General features: G+C 47.9%; 1 protein-coding gene across 1 annotated transcript in view; it reads left to right on the top strand.

The window, feature by feature from the left end:
- The window catches only part of HK1 (hexokinase 1), a 1,159,884-nt gene that overhangs the window by 513,925 nt on the left and 624,741 nt on the right, over positions 1–21,218 (top strand). Inside the window, exon 12 of the mRNA XM_069610605.1 lies at positions 5,403–5,522. Coding sequence (XP_069466706.1) covers positions 5,403–5,522 — 120 coding nt within the window. The remainder of the gene's footprint in view (positions 1–5,402; positions 5,523–21,218) is intronic.

Genomic DNA, 21,218 nt, shown 5'->3' with positions numbered 1-21,218 from the left:
TTCTTCATTGGTAAAAAGGGCGGGGGACTTGGAGAGTCTGGATGTTAAGTCGACAGGGTGAGATTGAGTAAAGGTTTGGGGTGCAGCTTGGTTAGAAGTAGAGGGAGGTTGAGAAAAGTGAGTTCGAGCAGGCGGTGGAGAGATGCGTGGTGGATTTGAAGACTGAGTCTGGGCACGCAGTGATTAGTGATTTGCATGATGTTTTACTACTTGCGAGTAAAGGGGTGGGATTGATGCAGAGTCAATTGTGTGAATAATGGCGGGGACTTGATGAGTTGATGAGGGCTCAATCAAGAGGTTTGGTGTAAGAAAAATCTCGGATTCATGCTCAGACGCAGCCGGAGACCCACATGCTCTCATGGTTAAATCCGAGAGCAACGTATTAGAGTCAGTTTCAGAGGTGACTCGGTTAGCGACTGAGAGGGAGACTGAAGTAACTCATGACTTTTGTGGATTCCATTTCTGGAGGCGGGTGTGCGTCTTCATTTCTGTTAAAAAGTTTCTGATGTCAGTCTTTATGGGAAGGTTTTGCACCAGTGAAGGCGGTGGGTTGCGCTGCACTTTGGATTTAGGCGAGAGAATTAATTAGTTGGTTGCAAGCACGCACGCTTGGAGCGGCATACCTGAAGTTAGATGAAAAGTAGACATCGTAAATAGTAATCAGCAACAATTGTTAAACATACTGTGTTCTCATATATGCAGGAAAAGGTGACAGCAGAGATTTTAAGAGATGGCAGGAGGATTATGGGCAGAGTATACTGCACTGCGTCACCGCAGCTCTGCAGTCAGTACTCAGTGGTACTCGATGCAGGTGTGTGTGCGCTGGTGCATGCGCCTGCTTGGATTAATGGGAAACCACGTAGATGTGGGCGTGGCTGTACGGAGAGAGAAGTAGATAGACTATCAGTATAATATGTCAATAGTTAGAAGTCCAATTGAGAGTGCAGGTTGTAGTTGATGTATCCAGGAGGTCCAAGATTGACAAAAGACCAGTGGGATTCCAGTTGAAAGCACAACAAAGATCCGGAGAGCGGCAGATATGGCAGTCAGCAGAACAGCAGTCAGTACTCAGCGGTACTCGACGCAGGTGCGCATCAAGTACCATTATAAGGAACATCCTCATAATGGACTTCCAGTTCCTGGGAAAGCTGAAGCATTTCGCAGGCTACTGTAGGGCCATGTTTGTTTGCTTCCAGAAAGTGGGTTGAGACTGTCTGGTCCCAATCTACAAACTCGTTTCAGTGTGTGTGAATGTTATGCAGGAGCTGTGCCACCAGTGTTTCTAATTAGACCACTGCTGTGGTGTGTGTGGGCCAGATCTTTGATTGGCTGGTGGGAGTTTCGGCTCTTTCCTGGCTTTTGGATAAGAAGAGGACCTCTGCACCTGTTCCAGAAATATTCTGGAAGAGACCTGAAGGAGCCAAGTATCCTGTCCACCTGCAAGCCGCGTAAGGTGACTGTGAACCCGTTGGAAGAGCTTCTGCTGCTGTCCTGGAAGAGCCCAGTGGGGATGTGATTTCCAGAAGTCCTATGACCTATGAAGACATCGCCATTCCACGTTGATGCCTGGATCTTTGGGGATAGAGAGCTTATGGTACAGGACTCATCTCTAACAAATTATGTGGTTCCAGCATCAAGGGGACCTAAGATACTAGGCAAAGTCTGACTACGACAAGTGTGTCCCCTCCGCTGCCGTGCATCAGTGGCCGTCATCCAAAACAGCTTTCCTGCTTCCAGTCCTGTTGTGAGAGGGACCCTACATCGAGTTCTTCTGCATTCTCCATCCTGACGAACTTGCACCAGCATTTGTCACGACTAGAGAAGTGCTCGAACCTGCAATCCCTAGGCATCAAGGACCGTAGCTGAAGGTGGGAAAAATGACCTTGGACCCTTTCCTGCAGACCTGCCAAGTCCTAAGAAGAATTGTAGTTCTGGGGGTGAGTTGTAACAGTACTTACCTGAACCCCTATCTCTGTTTTTAAAGGTTTGCTAACTTTTGAAACGTTTTCTAACAGTTTAGCTTTGCCATTGTTTGCTTGCACAATTATTCTGAAATTGGGGGACACTTTTATTCACTAGAACAACTTGTCCTCTACCCCTTGGAACTCTTCATTGGACTCCAGAAGTCCTCCACTAACTTTTACAGTGTCTAACAACACTGTGTGGAACTTTGGTGAACTTTTGGGCATAAGGCCCCATACATGTTAGGGATGGACTTTTAAAGTTAGGTATCTCTGTGGACCTGCTCCAGTGATTGCCTATATGTATCATTTATTAAGTATTGTGTGATAAAATTACATGCTAGTAGTCATTTTGCATAGTGCTGTATGGCCATAAATAAATATGTATTTTTATAACTTTCTAAGTGTGTTCCTTGAATTGTCACTGTGTACTCATTAAGGACCCCTTACCAGGCTCACCCCTCGTGAGACTTAGCCTTGGACTGGTTTGGCTAAAGCTCCCAGAATTGTCCCTGTCACTAAACTAGGTTGACCTTCTATACATCTGTCTTCGTCTTGTGCAATGATAAATCCTCTCCAAAATGTTGATCTTTAGTAACAGTTCCCCACTCATATGTTTCCTCAGGAGGATCTTGCGGCTGTCCACTTGACTTAAAAGCTAAATGATCAGTGGCAGAGGATTTCTTTCCCTGCAAGCTACAATGCCACCTACTCAGTCTGTACCCTGTTCCCACTTTCCGGCAGCTGGTAGGGACGTGGAGTGCACTGTGCCACGCCGCTTATAAGAGACAGTTGACAGCTGCTACCTCAATGAGAAACAGACACACACATAAATGAACTGTCTGTCATTGTTCCAGTACTGATGTGTGCATCCCTGTTAGGCAATTATTGTATGCAGTACCCTTTGGGAACACTACACACAACTAGGACTACAGGTGTAAGCAAACCAAACTTTGGTATAAGTCTGTACTACACAGTTTTGGAAGCGGGGCTGAGCAGCCAGGCTTATCTCAAGAGGGGAATGTGAGCAGTAATGATGTTACACAGAGGTCTACAACCACAAGTGTTCAAATAAACTCTTATACTCAAGGTTTCTTTGATAAATACTCATTAATGTATGTATCTGTCAGTTATAAAACATTCATTAGAAGGAGGCAATATAATCACACACAAATATACTTCAATACTTTTTCAGAATACTTTTCAAGAGGAGTAAAAGGCAAATATTATCAGAACATGAAAGGTTACAATTATTCTTAGACAGTGCAAATACTTTGAGTTCACCAGAAGAGTTAATTCAATTCAATAGGCTAGGCCAAAGTCAATGGGCTAAAGTCTTGGATATGATAAAGCGGTTCTGGTAAGTAAACGGTAAAGTCTCTGCACAAGTTCTCAGAAGTAGTTTGTAAAAAGAAGAATCATATGTTGGGTCACAAGCTGATTAGGCCTGCGAGTTTCAAAAGTTTCACGCACTTTTACCTTGAGAGGTAATTACTCTGAGTCTTATGTAACAGTACCTTGCAATGAAGAAAAAGAGGCAGCTGATGACTTATGTTCCTGTCAGTTCCTGCAGATCTCACTGTTTCTGTGCCTCAGTCATGGGAACAAGACGGAGGACGTTGTGGGACTCCTGCACTGCACTGGGACTGGTCAAAAAAGCTCACACTTGGCAAACTTCAATTTCGGTGGCTGTGAGTAAAGCACACAAACTGGTGTCCCTCTCCCTCTCCGAGATAGGTGTCCAGGTGGCTTACTTGTGAGTTGATTGGTCCCACCAACTCAAAGGGAGAAGTCGTCCTTGCAAGGGCTACTGTGTCAATGTGAACTTGGCGATTCGGACCTGCAGCAGGGCTTCACCGGGCAAACCAACAGTCCAGGAGTTGCAGCAGCCGTCCTCTTCAAGCTCTTCTGCGGTTCCTTCGTTCCAGTGGTCGACTCTGCTTTCCAGTCCAAGAGACTCGCCTCTTAAACAGTTGTCTCCCTTTCATTCCAGCCTAGCTGTCACTCACCCAGCAGGGTGGCTGTGCTTGCCGGACAGTCAGTCAGCCAATCACCACAGAGTGCATTTGGGTCTCCTATGAGACTACGCACAGGGAGTTTCGGGCACCTCCCTCACTTCCTGCCCACCCCAGACACTCGGGCGCCAGAGGCGGTCTTCACTCCTGAAGCCCGCCAAAGGCAAATGAACAGAGACCAAACCTGGTTTGGCACACAGAGAGAAACTCTAGAAGGACCTTTCCACAATGAAATGGCGAAAAAAGAAGACCGGGACCTGTTTAAACAAAGGGTGCTCATAAGCCATCTTGAAAAACATGGCTCCCGCGATTTAACGTTACCGGAGCTATGAATAGTTTGCGGTCGGGAGAAATGGTAGTTTGTTGTAAAACCACTGCGACCAGCCATTCTGAGAGGAAAGGGTAGCATTTGACTGCTACATGAGTATCTAGACACAGGAGATATTAAGTAACCCCTCCAGCACTCTATTGTAAGATAGGGTCGGCTGGGTCTAGGAATTTAAAACACTAGTGAAGTCAATTTCACTTTACTTAATCTGGGAAACAGTATTTTATCCCAGAGAAGGTATTTAAACCTTGGGAAAGCCTTGAAAGTCTTCCCTGTGCCACTGCACTGAGGGTGCTGTGTGACACAAATGAAAAGATGATGCCTATGGAGTTGGTTAGACTCCATAACCAAAGAAACAAACACAGAAAACACATTGAATTGAAAAGTTAAAAGTCCCAAAGTTTAGCAAAAGAGCTGGAGGGCTCTAAGGTGGGAGGAATTGGCACATTTTTGAGAATTCTCCCTAACAATCCCAGATTTGATTTTTTATTGGGCATTTTCGCACTACTGCTGGGGTAATTTACTTGAAATCTGGGCAGATGCCGGCTCTGAAGGTGCAATGGGGATAATTAGGACGTGACGGTAGAACTATGGAGAGGAGCATCTACTGAAGTGTCTCCACAGGTCTTACACGTCACAACTTGACACTGTTTCTGCTTGTGGCTGCACACACTGTGCAATCTCTCCACTCCAGTCAGAAAGCCAAATTGCAAAACTGTTTTGCAATGAACCAGTCTGAAGTAATGCATGCTTTGTATAAGCTGGGTGCATGCTCAATAATCATAATGCAATAAATGTCCAAAATAAAATATAATAGATAACCTTGAATAGTAACTGATTATCAAATGATCTTCAATAATAGAATGAGCATAGTCTGAAATAGTTTTGCAAGAGAGTTAAAGCTATTTCTATCTGCACCTATAAAAGGTTTTTGTCCTTTCAGCTACAAGAGGTCTATATGCCATCATAGTATGTATTACAGTAAAATACAAATGTTTCAATTAATCAAAAAGCATAAAAGTTAAGATACTGACAGAGCACTGAATAAAACACCTTTGGCTGTTCTGCATATTGACTAATCATATTCCTTTTTTTCAGCTTTTTGATCACATTGTACACTGTATCTCAGATTTCTTGGATTACATGGGAATAAAAGGAGCACGCCTTCCCCTTGGATTTACATTCTCATTTCCTTGCAAGCAGACCAGCTTGGATGCAGTAAGTTTACACCCAAGAGTATACTTATATCTATTGTCCTTTGATTTCAATGTACAAAGCATGTTATCGAAGACTCTCATATTTTCATTCAAAAAATATTTTTTTCTTTTTTTTAAAACTTATTTTATTGGCAATTTGGCTAATACATCAGAGAGCTTATAGAATCAAACAAACATAATGTATACACAGATAATCACAGAGTCTTAAGAATGTGGAATAGCCACAGCTTTTGTGTTCAACATTAGCAATATTAATACATCCATTATTCATTGCAGCCAAATCTCACGCTAATCCGCAGTTGCAGCTTCAGCCAAGTAGGAGCGATACTCGGTCCAAATGTCCATGGGTCTAGACGACGGGGGCAATGTGCTCACATATAGATCCTCAGTTTATTGAGCCCATGTCAGTGCCATCAACCATTCCCTCTCCCCCGTTTTTTTTTTATCTTTCCACTTCAGGAGGATGTTTCTTTTGGCCATCATGCAACCCATATTTACAAATGCTCTGTGCCTTTTACACTGTAGATCTGACCATATGTCAAACAGGGCTCCAAGCGTGTTCCGTTACAGTGGGTGTTAGGCAACGTTTGTATGCAGTACCCTCTGGGACCACTACACACAACTAGGACTACAGGTGTAAGCAAAACCAACCTTTGGTATAAGTCTGTACCACAAACTTTTTGGGAGCGAGTGAGCAGCCAGGCTTATCTCAAGAGGGAATGTGAGCTTGTAAGGATGTTACACAGAGGTCTATAAAAACAAGTATTCAGATAGACACTTAAACTCAAGGTTTCTTGGTAAAACACTTCTTAATGTATTTACACATTCAGTTAGAAAACATTCACTAAAAGGAGGCAATCAATATCACACAAAAATATACTACGATACTTCACACTAACTGGTTCTGAAACATTTACACTACTTTGAAAGAGGAGCAAAATGGCATTCAGAGCAATTGAAGTAGGAGCAAAAAGGCATAAGGGAATAAAACAAATATGAGAGTCACTCTTAAACAGTGCAAATAGTTTGAGTTCACCAGAGGAGTTGATTCAATGCAATAGGTAGGCCAAAATCAATGGACTAGTGTCTTGTATAGGTGAAAATGGTTCTGGTATTTAAACGGAAAAGTCTTTGCCACGGTTCTCGGAAGTAGTTTACGGAAGAAAGGTTCATATGTCGGATCACAAGCTGACTAGGCCTGCAAGTTGCCAAAGTTCCACAAACCTTCGCGGTGAGAGGTAAGTTCTCTCGTCAGGTTTTCACAAAACCTTATATTGAAAAAAAAGATGCAGCTGAGGACTTCCTTTCCTGGCAGTTGCTGCAGATCTCGCTGTTCCTGAACTTCCGTCGTGGGGGCAAGAGGGAGGGCATCAGGGGACTCCTGCACTGCACAGGGACTGGTCACAAAGCTGGCAAGCTGGCAAATCTTCGATTCCGGTAGCTGTCTTAAAGCACACAAGCTGGTGTCCTTCTCCCTGGTTAATCCTAACCAGATCCGAGAATGGCGTCCAATTGGCTTACGAGTTGATTGGTCCTACCAACTCAAAGTAACAAGTCATCCTTGAAGGGCTTCTCTGTCGAGGTGAACTTGGCGATTCGGACCTGCAGCAGGGCTCCACCGTGCAAACCAACAGTCCAGTAGTTGCAGCAGCCACCCTCTTCCAGTTTGTCTTGGGTTCTTTTGTTCCAATGGTTGACTCTGCTTTCCAGTCCAAGTGACTCACTTCTTAAACAGTTTTCTCCCATTCATTCCAGCCTAGCTGCCACTCACCCAGCAGGGTGGCTGTCCTTGGTGGACAGTCAGCCAGCCAATCACACCAGAGTGCATTTGGGTCTCCTAGGACACTAAGCAAAGGGAGTTTCGGGCATCTCCCTCACTTCCTTTCCACCCCAGACACTCGGGCGCCAGAGCCGGTCTTCAAGCCCGCCAAAGGCGTAGAAATAAAGGGACCAAACCTAGTTTGGCACGCAGAGACAAACTCTAGAAGGACCTTTCCAAAATGAAATGGCGAAAAAAGAAGGCCAGAACCTGTTTAAACATGGGGGACTCAGACGCCATCTTGAAAAACATGGCTCCCGCGATTTTTAGCTACCAGTGTTCGCGGTCGGGAAAAATAATGGTCGTTTGTTGTAAAACCACTACCACCAGCCATTTCAATAGGAAAGGGTAGCATTTGACTGCTACATGAGTTTCTAGACATAGGGGATACTAGGTAACCCCTCCAGCACTCTAATGTAAGATAGCGTGTGCTGGGTCTAGGAATTTAAAAAGATTAGCAAAGTCAATTTTCAGTTTGTCTTCGGTTCTTTTGTTCCAGTGGTCGACTCTGCTTTCCAGTCCAAGAGACTTGCTTTTTAAACAGTTTTCTCCCATTCATTCCAGCCTAGCTGCCACTCACCCAGCAGGGGGGCTGTCCTTGGCGGACAGTCAGCCAGCCAATCACGCCAGAGTGCCTTTGGGTCTCCTAGGAGACTAAACACTGGGAGTTTCGGGCATCTCCCTCACTTCCTGCCCAGCCCAGACACTCAGGCGCCAGAGGCGGTTTTCAGTCCTGAAGCCCGCCAAAGATGTAGAAACAAAGGGACCAAACCTAGTTTGGCACGCAGAGACAAACTCTAGAAGGACCTTTCCAAAAAGAAATGGCAAAAAAAGAAGACTGGAACCTGTTTAAACAAGGGGGGGCTCAGACGCCATCTTGAAAAACATGGCTCCCACGATTTAATGTTACCGCGGCTGCGAACAGTTTGCGGTCGGGGTAAATCATGGTAGTTCATTGTAAAACCACTGCCACCAGCCATTCTGAGGGGAAAGGGGAACATATGACTGTTACATGAGTAACTAGACATAGGGGATACTAAGTAACCCCTCCAGCAATCTATTGTAAGATACGGTGTGCTGGGTCTAGAATTTTACAGAGCCAAATGAAGCCAATTTCACTTCACTGCTCTGGGAAACAGTAGTTGATCCCAGAGAAGGTATTTAAACCTTGGGAAGTCTGCAAGACTTCCCTGTGCCACTGCACTGAGGGTGCTTAGTGACACAGATGGAAAAGCTGATGCCTATGGAGTTGGTTATACTCCATAACCAAAAGAAACACAGAGGTAAAAACACACATCAAAATACATGAGAAATTGGGAAAAAGGGTCTCACTCTCTCCAGGTTGAAAAAAATCAAGTTCTCAAAATCCAGCAAAATTGCTGGGTGTCTTTAAGGTGGTGGGAATTTGCACATTTTTGAGAATTCTCTCAAACACCTCAGACCTACCCCATCACAGTGGTTGTGGACGACGTCGCGGACTCCGGATTCCGTCAGATGGGAAAAGGAGTGTCTCTTCATTGACAGGGATGGCCCAAAGCCACCAACTTCAGGCCAGACATTTATTCTAAGGTATTGGACATGCCATTCAACAAGGTAAACCTATTTGGCAAGACGGTCGGCGAGTCTCTTCACATCATCAAGGCTTACACAGAGGCGGCACGTTCGCTGAAGACTCTGCAGCAACATCAGTCATCGTCATTTCGTTCTTCAAGGGAAAGCCCGGCAGATCCTCTAAGGTCTGCACTACATCTTATCGCAGCCCTCCCGCTCCACAATGCAAGAGGCATACAGAGGCTGCTCACAGGCATATGGCAGCAGAAGACAATGTCAGCACTGCCCACAGGGCAGAGCCCTAACACCGAAACAGGCCTGAATCGGCCGTGGACTCGGGCACCCACTTGTGCACCCCAGTGGGAGGCTGACTGGCGAGGTTCGTCAGCGTGTGGGTTACCATCACCACCGACACCTGGGTGCTGGATGCTCTCGGACAGGGGCAAACCTTGGGAGTTCCAACGCAGGTGTCCTCATATTCCCCCTGAGGCTCGTCAAGCACAGCACATGACACAGCTGCTACTGGAGGCCCATGCCATGTTCAAACGGGGCAATAGAGCCTGTTCCTCAGCACCTCTGGGGCTCCGGGGCTCCAAAGTGTACTCCAGATACTTTCTGGTCCGATAGAAAACATGAGGATAGAGGCCCGTCCTGGACTTACGACGCCTCAACAAGTACTTTAAGTCCCCGAAGTTCAGGATGGTCACTTTGCAGTACGTTCTCGGCCAACTGGAGTAAGGTGACTTCCTGGCCTGGTGGACACCTACTGCCATATCCCCATCCATCGGAAGCACCGCAAGTTTCTGCGGTTCATGGTCCAGGGGCAACACTCAGTTCAAGGCACTTCCCTTTGGCCTGAAATCGGCCTGAGGGACTTAACAAAGTGGTTTGCTCCGTTGGTTGCACATCTTCATCTGGAAGGCATCCACGTCTAGCCCTACCTGAACGATTGGCTTGTTCGATCCCGCACCCATGCTCTGGCATGCCAGCACACAGCGAGGACCATGCGTCTGCTCATGGATCTAGGATTCTCCATAAATTATCCAAGGTCCTGCTTGGAGCCATCGCAGAACGCTCTGTTTCTGGGAGCCTGACTCAACAAAGTGGCTTGCCTGGCATCTCCCACGGAAGAGAGGGTGGTAGCCATCCTAGGGAAGGTGCAGTGCCTGTCGTCGCGGTCGGCTACTTTGCGAGCCGTCATGTCGCTATTGGGCATTATGTCTTCCTGCATCAACCTCATCCTCCTTTGCAGACTACAGATGAGGCCTCTCCAGGAGTTTCTGGAAGCAAGGTGGCTGCAAGTATCGGGAACCTGGACGGACAAGATCACCCTCAATGAGGAGTTTCAACAAGCGATACAGTGGTGGGGCGTGCGCTCTCATCTTACGCAAGGGACCCCATTCCAAGTCCCTCTTACCAGGTGACAGTCACCACCACATATGCTTCTCTGGAAGGTTGTTGAGCTCACACCTGACAGTTCCATGCCATAGGCCTCTGGCTTCCAGAAGAAAAGGAACTTCACATCAACGTCCTGGAGCTCCAGGCCATCTTCTGGGCCCTCAAGTCTTTCCTGCCATCACTGAGGGGCAAGGTGATGAGGATCTTCACGGACAACATCACCACCATGTTCTATATCCAGAAACAGGGTGGGACGCATTCTCTGGCGTTCTCCAGGAAGGCACAGGATCTGTGGCACTGGGCCATTCGTCAGGATATGTTTCTCGTCCCTTTTCACCTGGCGAGCACCAAGAACACCATTGCAGACTTGCTCAGCATGGAACTACATTCTTGCCAAGAGTGGGAACTTCGCCAGGACCAGGTGGATCTTCTGTTCTATGAATGGGGTCCACCCCAGATCGACCTCTTTGTGACGACGGCAAACTCCAAGTGCCAGAGATTAGCCAGCAGGTTCCTGCAGCCGAGGAGCATGGGGGATGCTTTCTCATTCCCGTGGGATGGACTTTTCCTGTACGCTTTCCCTCTACTCCCACTTCTACTATGAGTGATTAATACACTCAGACAATGTCACTGAAAAATAATACCCGTTGCCACTACAAATCTGATACCCAGACCCGCAGCGTCTGTCAGTTGCCCCATCCTTCAGACTGTCAATACTTCACGATCTTCTCACCAGAGACGGAGGAGCGATTCTACATCACGACCCAGTATAGCTGAACCTCAGGGCCTGGCTCCTGCAGCCTTAGAATTTGGACATTACTGCTTGCCTGGCATCTCCCACGGAAGAGAGGGTGGTAGCCATCCTAGGGAAGGTGCAGTGCCTGTCGTCGCGGTCGGCTACTTTGCGAGCCGTCATGTCGCTATTGGGCATTATGTCTTCCTGCATCAACCTCATCCTCCTTTGCAGACTACAGATGAGGCCTCTCCAGGAGTTTCTGGAAGCAAGGTGGCTGCAAGTATCGGGAACCTGGACGGACAAGATCACCCTCAATGAGGAGTTTCAACAAGCGATACAGTGGTGGGGCGTGCGCTCTCATCTTACGCAAGGGACCCCATTCCAAGTCCCTCTTACCAGGTGACAGTCACCACCACATATGCTTCTCTGGAAGGTTGTGGAGCTCACATCTGACAGTTCCATGCCATAGGCCTCTGGCTTCCAGAAGAAAAGGAACTTCACATCAACGTCCTGGAGCTCCAGGCCATCTTCTGGGCCCTCAAGTCTTTCCTGCCATCACTGAGGGGCAAGGTGATGAGGATCTTCACGGACAACATCACCACCATGTTCTATATCCAGAAACAGGGCGGGACGCATTCTCTGGCGTTCTCCAGGGAGGCACAGGATCTGTGGCACTGGGCCATTCGTCAGGATATGTTTCTCGTCCCTTTTCACCTGGCGAGCACCAAGAACACCATTGCAGACTTGCTCAGCATGGAACTACATTCTTGCCAAGAGTGGGAACTTCGCCAGGACCAGGTGGATCTTCTGTTCTATGAATGGGGTCCACCCCAGATCGACCTCTTTGTGACGACGGCAAACTCCAAGTGCCAGAGATTAGCCAGCAGGTTCCTGCAGCCGAGGAGCATGGGGGATGCTTTCTCATTCCCGTGGGATGGACTTTTCCTGTACGCTTTCCCTCTACTCCCACTTCTACTATGAGTGATTAATACACTCAGACAATGTCACTGAAAAATAATACCCGTTGCCACGACAAATCTGATACCCAGACCTGCAGCGTCTGTCAGTTGCCCCATCCTTCAGACTGTCAATACTTCACGATCTTCTCACCAGAGACGGAGGAGCGATTCTACATCACGACCCAGTATAGCTGAACCTCAGGGCCTGGCTCCTGCAGCCTTAGAATTTGGACATTACTCTTTACCTGCAGAATGTAAGGACAACCTGGCCAAGGCCAGCGCCTCTTCAACTTTGACTTGCTACGGCCATATGTGGAAGCGTTTCTCTATGTGATGCTGGGCTCAGAAGAGTTACCCTCTGCATTTTAAAGCCCAGCAGCTCCTACCATACCTGCTTTCCTTGGCCAAGGCTGGTCTCGCTCATGCATCCATCAAGGTTCACTTGGCCGCCAAATACTGTTATACCAGGACTCCTGGTATGCCTTCCCTGTGGTCGCACAGGCTCATCAAGAAGTTCTTCAAGGGCCTCTACAGGACTTTTGAAACAGTGAAGGCTCCTGCCCCAACTTGGGAACTTAATATGGTCTTGGCTAAGCTCCTGGGGGCTCCCTTTGAGCCAATGCATCAGGCGCCGCTCAAGTTTCTCTCGTTGGAAGACAGCGTTCCTCGTGGCAATCACTTAGATCAGGCAGCTCGGGGAGATCCAGGCGCTGTCCTGCATAAACCATACTTGTCCTTCCATGCTACTAGGGTTGTACTGCGTACACACTGCACCTTCTGGACCATCTTGGTATCACCTACACTAACTATGCAGATGATACTCAGATCCTCCTTCCACTTACAGGGGATTACGACAAGGATTTGACCTTGGTAAATAGAGTGTACGTCATCATCCAGGCATGGATGGCCATGCACGGTCTGTGCCTGAATGATGATAAAACGGAACTCATCATACTGGGCATCCCCACTAACCTAAAAAAATTAGGACCTGACTACAACTCCTTCATAATTGACGGCAACCTCATTAAGGTAGCACAGGAGGTAAAAACATTAGGTTTTTACCTCGACTCCACCTTATCCTTCTCTAAACAGGTCACCATGCTAGTGTCCTCCACGGCATACACGTGCAAACTCATTAGAACCGGTAAACCATTTCTCTCGAATAATAGCTGTAACATCTTGGCCAGAGCCCTCATCCTGTCCCACCTGGACTATTGTAACACCCTGTACTTAGGCTCCAACAAATCCATCATTACTAGAATCCAAACCTTACAAAACAACGCCCTTAGAGCGGTCTTAGGTATCTCCAGAATAGAGCACATCTCTGAGAGCAGACGACAGAACAACTGGCTCCGGACAAATGACAAATCCTACTAAAAACTGAGTTGCTCACCCATAAATCTCTTAACAACGCCGCACCCATCTACCTCTCTGAGAGATTCCACAAACGGACATCCCCAAGACTAACTAGATCAGTAAACCTGGACTGCCTGTCCATCCCCAGATTCAAATGATCTACGATTGGTGGCAACAGCCAAACTTTGGAACTCCCTGCCCCCCTCCCTAAGAGCAGACCAGTCCTACCAGAATTTCAGAACTAATACTGTCTCGTGGTTAAAATCCACTGACCTCTAACTGCACGACTGTGTAACCAAAATGCAACTCACTCACAACTCCCACCTGCTAATCCCATCCTATAGTGGTACATCAACTCTATGTACAATACCTGTAATATTTGTAAATATCTGTATATCCTGCTTTGTATAATAATGTATTTCATTGTATGAATAACTGTAACTAAGCTTCGCATATTCTTGTATATATTGCGCCCTGATACCCTTGGGTCTGGCGCGCATTACAAATAATAAAACAAACGAAACAAACAAGGTGCCGTCGGAGTTGTACCTCAACGAGCCTTTGGTGTTGCCCGTCTTCTTCCCAAATCTGTCATCGCCAGCAGAAAGGACCTTGCATTCGCTGGACTTTGCTTGTGCCTTGAAGTTTTACATTGCCTGCACAAAGAGTTTTCAGAAGACGTCTCAGTTGTTTGTCAACTTTGGACCTGTGAATCAAAGGCCTTGCCTTAGGCTTCCATTTCCAGGTGGCTCTCTGGCTGCATCATGCACTGTCATTGTCTGGTTGACAGACCTCTTCCTGGCCTGCCGAGAGTTCACTATACCAGAGCCATCGTTGAACGAATGGCATTTCTCTCTGGTGTGCCCCTGCTCGACATCTGCAGGACTGCTACGTGGAGGTCCACAAATACCTTCACAAGGTTTTACTGCATCGACAGGGATTCCAGGGAGGAGTCCCAAATTGCAACCTCCTCACTTGAGTTGAGTCTGTTCCTGGGGTAAGTGTTGTTGCTTCTGTTGAGCTTTGCCAACTCCTGTGGTTGTGTATTTGTACTGCTGTGTAATCTTTATTTGTGAGCATTTGAATCCATGCCAGACCCCAAGCTGGAGAAGGTTTAAGTTACATGGATTCACATGCAGACCCTCCCTCCTTCCCCTCTCTGGCTCTTCTTGGTTCATACTGCCACTTTACATGCTTACTAAATCTGAATATGGCCACCAGGAGTGGAGCTTATGGATAGGACTGTCATTGGATGGGGTAGTATGACCCAAAGGACAGTTATTGGTTTAGAGGAGAAATACAGTTTTCAAGCGAAAGTGAAATTGCTTTTTCTTTTACTGAAGATTCCCAGCCTGACGACAGGGAATATTCATGAGCATGTGAATCCATGCCAGACCCATGCTGGCGAACAAGAGTTACAGGTAAGTAACTTAAACCATATATATATTGCTGAGGCTTGTGGAATCTGCTTAGATCACAAGCTGTGCATAGGCCGACATCTAGTGGAAGCTGCGGAGTATTACAGTTTGTTTTTCGAAATTCGAAAATGGGCATCGACACAGGGCGTGCCAGTAATACTATCCCTAGTGTGACGTCCACTGTACCCAAGATCCCTCACGCGTCTAGGATCCTCAGATTGTTTTTTTCCCGCCATACTGGTCGGAAGCATTTTGCGGAGTCCCCTGGCCTTAGCCATACTTTTGCTAAAATATCACTAAATTTACATCCTTTCCCCACCCCAACATCGAACTTCGACACTCGACGCCGGCTTGGAGAAGAATTTGACCGTCGGCTGCTGCAGGACGGATTTGGGCCTCGGAAGGCCTCTGGCCTCGGCCCGGGCCTTGGAAGGCCTTTGGCCTCGGCCTTGCAAGTAGGGAGAGTGGGGGGTTGGACATACTCTACACTCTTGCTATATAGGTACATCTTATACATTTCCTACACTTACCAGCCCGCTGCCTCAAGGTGCGTATGGAGGGTACCCCTTTTCATTTCTGCCCCAAGTGCAATCGCAAATACCCTTGGGTCGACAGGCACGCCACGTACAATCTCTGCTTGCCGAGGGACCACCCCGAGGTGAACTGCAAAGCATGTAGTAGGTTTAAACCTAAGACACTTAAGGACCGTTCGACGAAGCGTTGGGCCCACCACGCAAGGCAGGCGGTGATGGCGGCAGAGGGCGCCTTCAGCGATGGCAGCGACGCCGTGCTTTCGGATGGCGAGGGCATTACGGCGTCTAAAGACAGCCGAGCGCAAGTCCCCGACCTCGGAAGGTCGTCCGACAGGGCGGCTATGGGGAAGACCCCTGGCGACACAAGCGCTTCACACACCCCTCACACAAAACACACGAAGTCCAACCGAGACTCGACGATGTTGAGTTCTCGGAAAGAGGCACATAGAGAACGGTCCGAATCGGTGTCCTCTGGGCGTTCTCGATCGAGATCGCCGCATGACTCCAGGCAATCATCCACTCTTGCCAAGAGTGCCTCGCTCCCTAAGCTAACGGAAGTTCGATCGTCGGAGGACGAAGACGACTTCCACCCCCACTATCCTCGACTCCAGGCGTCGAAAACCGCCGGGACCACAAAGGGACAGGGAAAACACTCTTCCACTCACGGGGAGGGGGGAAAACAGCAGAAGAAGCAGCCACTGCACTCTTCCACACCTGTAAAACACTCCACTCCTCTTAAACAGACAGACAAGCCAAAGTCTGCTGCTATTTCTAAAACCAACAAGTCTACTTAGGATAGGTCTCCTAGACTTTCTGAGAGAGTCATTCCCAGTTCCAAAGAATGGTCGAGTGATGACATGGATAGGGTCATGTCAAGGATGTCTTCTTTGGCAGACTTTTATGTTAAAAATCCAGACCATTTCCTTTCATATAATCCACAAGGGTCTACACCCTCAGGCTCTAATGATCCTATCCCCCGAGTAAGAAGCCCCGGTTTGAGACACCTATGAGGTCTTCGGACCCCTTCGATGTTCAACCATACTCACGGCCATACTCACAGTATCAAGGTGAGACTTCCTTTGGTGAAGACCAAGAATTTGGCATGGTAGAAGAGCAAACCGGGACGGGCTACTATGGGGATGATGAGGACCAAGAAGAGGAAGAGGAAGACCCTGAAACCTACAGAGTAGATTCCCCGGTAGAGAAGGAAGCCCCGGTTACCGACTCCCCTGTCGATAACCAACCCCTCCTGAACGAGGTTCTCGCACGAGCAGCAGAACATTTCCATATTGACACCCACGGTGTCCAGGAGGAGAGGGACTTCGCCGAGGAGTTAGTGGGAGAAAGAAGGCCTGTTGCCCAGACCATCCCTATCCTTAAGTCTATTCAGCGAAGAATAGACCCGTTCCTAGTGAACCCGAACCTCACCAGAGCAGTCAATCCCAGAGTTGAAAAACTTTTCAGGGCAGCCCAGTCTGACCCTCTCTATATAAGAGGACATCTGAAGCCAGACTCCCTTGTTGTCACTAACACTCGTAAGAGGGCTGGAACACCCTTGTCATCATCCGAAGCTCCTCCAGACAAGAAGAGCAAAAAACTATATGGTTTCGGCAGGAAAGTAGCCTCAACGTCCGCCTATCAGGCAAGGATTGCAAACTCCACCACCCTGTTGGCCAGCTACAACTGCCATCAGTGGGAAGAAGTCGCTGCACTCATAGCCTCTGCACCAGAACTCTTAAAGGGCCAGTTAGCATGAATTTCAGCAGACGGTAGAGCCGTGTCTGGTTGCATTTTAAAAACAACTTTGACGCCGCGGACAACGCAGGCAGATTGATAGCAGAAGGTACTGTTATCAAGAGACATGCGTGGTTACGGCAGTCTGGTTTTAAGGCAGAAACCCAGGCATCATTGTTGGACAAACCGGTGGAAGCCGATCTGTTGTTTGGTAAGGCGGTCGAGGAAGCGCTGAAGAATGCCAAGGATGAATATGAGACACTCAAGTCCCTTGGCCAACTAACCAATAAACCCCCTAACCAGAGAGGGAATGGAAATTTTCGTCGCCCACGCGGCCAAAATTCCCAGAGAGGATCAAACTATTCCCAGGGGCAGGGTACACAGTGGAACAACAACAGCCAACAGTCTACCCAGGATTACGGCAGGGGTAATAGGAGAGAATGTGGTAAAGGCAGAGGCAGCCCCAGTAGAGGAGGCGGCACGCCTCCACCAAAGCAGTGACCCTCAGTTCAGGGTCCCTTCTCACGCAACCCCAGTAGGGGGGACGCATTTCCAACTTCACCCAGGCTTGGGAAGGGATCACATCAGACAGTCAACAGTCTGTCAACAGCATCCGCAGGGTACTGTATAGAACTACTGCAGCATCCCCGGAACCATCCTCCACGACAAAGAGTACACTCTTTAGAACATCAGAAGATTCTCCTCGAGGAGATCGCCAATCTGCTAGCAAAGGACGCGATAGAACTCGTCCCGGGACACCAGGTAAACAAGGGTATTTATTCAACTTACTTCCTTGTGCCAAAAAAAGATTTGACAATGCGCCCAGTATTGGACTTACGGCCTGCCAACAAGTATGTCAAGCCCCAAAAGTTTCAAATGACTACGCTACAAGAGGTAGTCCCCCTCCTAAAAAAGGGGGATTACATGGCAACCTTGGATATGAAAGATGCCTATTTTCATATTTCCATGTTCCCAGCGCACAGAAGGTACTTGCGCTTCAAGGTGGACAGTCGGCACTACCAGTTCAAGGTACTGCCCTTCAGGATAGCTTCGGCACCAACGGTATTCACCAAGGTACTGGCGGTGGCAGCTGCACACCTACGCAGGGAGGCAATCCCGGTGTACCCTTATCTGGACGACTGGCTCATAACGGGGGAAACCCCAGTAATTTGCAGGACAAACATTCAAAGGACTATTGACCTCCTCCACGAATTAGGCTTCTCAATCAACGAGAAAAAGTCAAGCCTGGTGCCAAGCACCTCCAAACAGTTCGTGGGAGCAATCCTAGATACTCAAGAGGGGTTGACATTTCCTTCAGAGGAAAGAATTCGGAATATACTACTGCAAATTCCGCAATATCAGTCCGGTTACCAAATAACGGTACGCAAAGCAATGCGTTTGCTGGGCATGATGGCGTCATGTATTTACCTGGTCCCCCACGCGCGCCTGCGCATGCGTCCCATGCAGGAATGGTTGGCGAAACAGTGGTCTCAGGCAAGTGGTCAGTGGGACGATCTAGTGGTCGTTTCACCAACACTGGTACAAAGCCTTCACTGGTGGACAAGAGAGAATCTTGCACAGGGGAAACCCTTTTACGATCCCGAAGTACAGGCAGTAGTCACTACTGATGCATGCCTGACGGGGTGGGGAGCTAACCATCTCCACCACACAGCTCAGGGTCTCTGGTCTCCCTCAGTGGCCAAGAACCACATCAACCTGCTAGAGCTCTGGCAGTATTCAGAGCGCTTCAAGCGTTCGAGCCCTACCTACTAAACCTGTCAGTGCAAATCCGGACGGACAGCACGACAGCCATGCTCTACCTGAACAAGCAAGGAGGGACTTGTTCGCCAAATCTGTCCAAGCTTGCCCAGAAAATCTGGATATGGGCACTCAGACGGAACATCTTCCTGTCATCACAACATGTTCCAGGGGAGCTCAATTCCCTAGCGGATGCTCTGAGCAGAGACTCCATCCCAGAAGAACACGAATGGGTTCTACACAGAGAGGTCGTAGAAGATATCTTCTCTCAGTGGGGTTTCCCCACTATAGACTTATTTGCCACAAGCGAAAACAGACAATGCCCAGGATTTGCATCCAGGTTCCCCCAACCAGACTCACAGGGGAACGCCCTGTGGATGAACTGGTCAGGGATGTTTGCGTACGCTTTTCCACCAACGCCTCTCATCAGGAAGGTGGTCAACAAGATGAACAGAGAGTCGATGACGCTCGTCCTAGTTGCTCCCATGTGGCGAAGACAACCGTGGTTCCCACACTTACGCAGGATGGCGGTGTGCGAGCCCATCAAACGTCCGGCCTGGTACAACCTACTGTCCCAGCACCAAGGTCAAACAGTGCATCAGCAACCCAACTCAATGAACCTGGGAGCATGGCTCCTGAGGTCATAGAGTTTGGACATCTCAATTTACCACAGAGGTGTGTGGACATCCTAAAGGAATCTAGGAAACCAAACAAGGCACTGCTACTTTGACAAGTGGAAGAGATTCGTTATCTGGTGCCAGAGTAAACAAATCAACTCAGTTGATTGCACTCCTTCCACTATTGTTACATACATGCTCTACCTGCTGGATGCATGACTGGTTTTTAACTCACTGAAAGTACACCTGGCAGCCCTGTCGGCATACACCACTTCCCATAACAAGGTCTTGTGGTGGAAAGTACCAGTAGTTAAAGCCTTCATGGAAGGAGTAAAGAGACTTCACCCTCCTATTTCAAACCCACCACCAGGGTGGGACCTTAATGTGGTGCTATCTAAGCTCATGGGCCCCCCTTTCGAGCCCATGCATAAAAGCAGTCTCAAACACCTGACTTATAAAACGGCCTTCTTAGTAGCTATTACTTCTATAAGAAGGGTCAGTGAAATTCAGGCTCTGTCAGTGCAGGATCGCTTCTTTACTGTCCATAAAGACAAACTGGTTTCAGGCACACACCCTAGGTTCTCACCTAAGTTTATATCTAAATTCCACGTAAACCAGTCCATCGAGCTTCCGGCTTTCTTCAAGGACCCTCAAAGCTCGGCTGAGGTGAAACTACACACCCTAGATGTGCGTAGGGCGGTCCTCTACTATGTAAATAAAACCAGACCGCTAAGGAAAACAGATCAGCTGTTTGTCTCCGTAGCTACAGGCAGAGAGGGGGATCGCGTCTCTAAAGGTGCCATCTCGAAGTGGATTATTAACTGTATCCAGCCGTGTTACTCACTCTCTGAAAAGACTCTGCCTTTCACGCCAAGAGCCCACCCTACAAGAGGCATTGGGGCCACTCTGGCTTTCATTGCAAATGTACCCCTTGACACCATTTGCAAAGCAGCTACTTGGAGCTCTATTCACACTTTTACTCAGCATTACTGCATTGACACCCATTCCAAGGCAGATACACAAGTGGGACAAGCAGTTCTAAGACACTTATTTGCTCATGACCCTTCTCACATCCCACCTCCTTCTTCAGGTTCTGCTCGCTAATCTATGCACAGCATGTGATCTAAGCAGATTCCACAGGCCTCAGAAGGGATACATTACTCACCGTAATCGTATTTCTGATGCTTGTATCTGCTTAGATTCACATGCGACCCACCCTTCCTCCCCTCTGAGAGAAGGCACATGGTTGCTTGCAGTCTTACCTTTCTATCTATCTGCTTGGATTACCTGTACTCACGCTACTCCTCATGCTACCTCATGTCAGAAAAAATACAATCTGAGGATCCTAGACGCGTGAGGGATCTTGGGTACAGTGGACGTCACACTAGGGATAGTATTACTGGCACGCCATGTGTCGACGCCCATTTTCGAGTTTCGAAAAACAAACTGTAATACTCCGCAGCTTCCACTAGATGTCGGCCTATGCACAGCATGTGAATCTAAGCAGATACAAGCATCAGAAATACGATTACGGTGAGTAATGTATCCCATATTTCTGGAAGGGAAGCAAATAAGCAAATAACATTCACAGCTGTTAGTCATCCCTACGCTTCCTCGCTCCAGTGATTATGGGGAATATATACTATCTTCATGTGACAGAAAGAGCGAACCAAGTGTTTACATAGAACAAAACTGTGTGGCGACTAAATAAGTGAGGTATTTAAACATATCACAGGTTCAAACTGATTGGGATAAAACATTTGCATAGACAACACGGAAAGACGAATTTACAAAGACACAGGCCCTCATTACAACTCA

This window comes from Ambystoma mexicanum, chromosome 8 (assembly GCF_040938575.1).
Source record: "Ambystoma mexicanum isolate Mex_15411 chromosome 8, UKY_AmexF1_1, whole genome shotgun sequence".
NCBI lineage: Eukaryota > Metazoa > Chordata > Amphibia > Caudata > Ambystomatidae > Ambystoma > Ambystoma mexicanum.
Note: the sequence above shows the minus strand (reverse complement) of the source record. Positions and strands in the feature narration are given on the sequence as shown.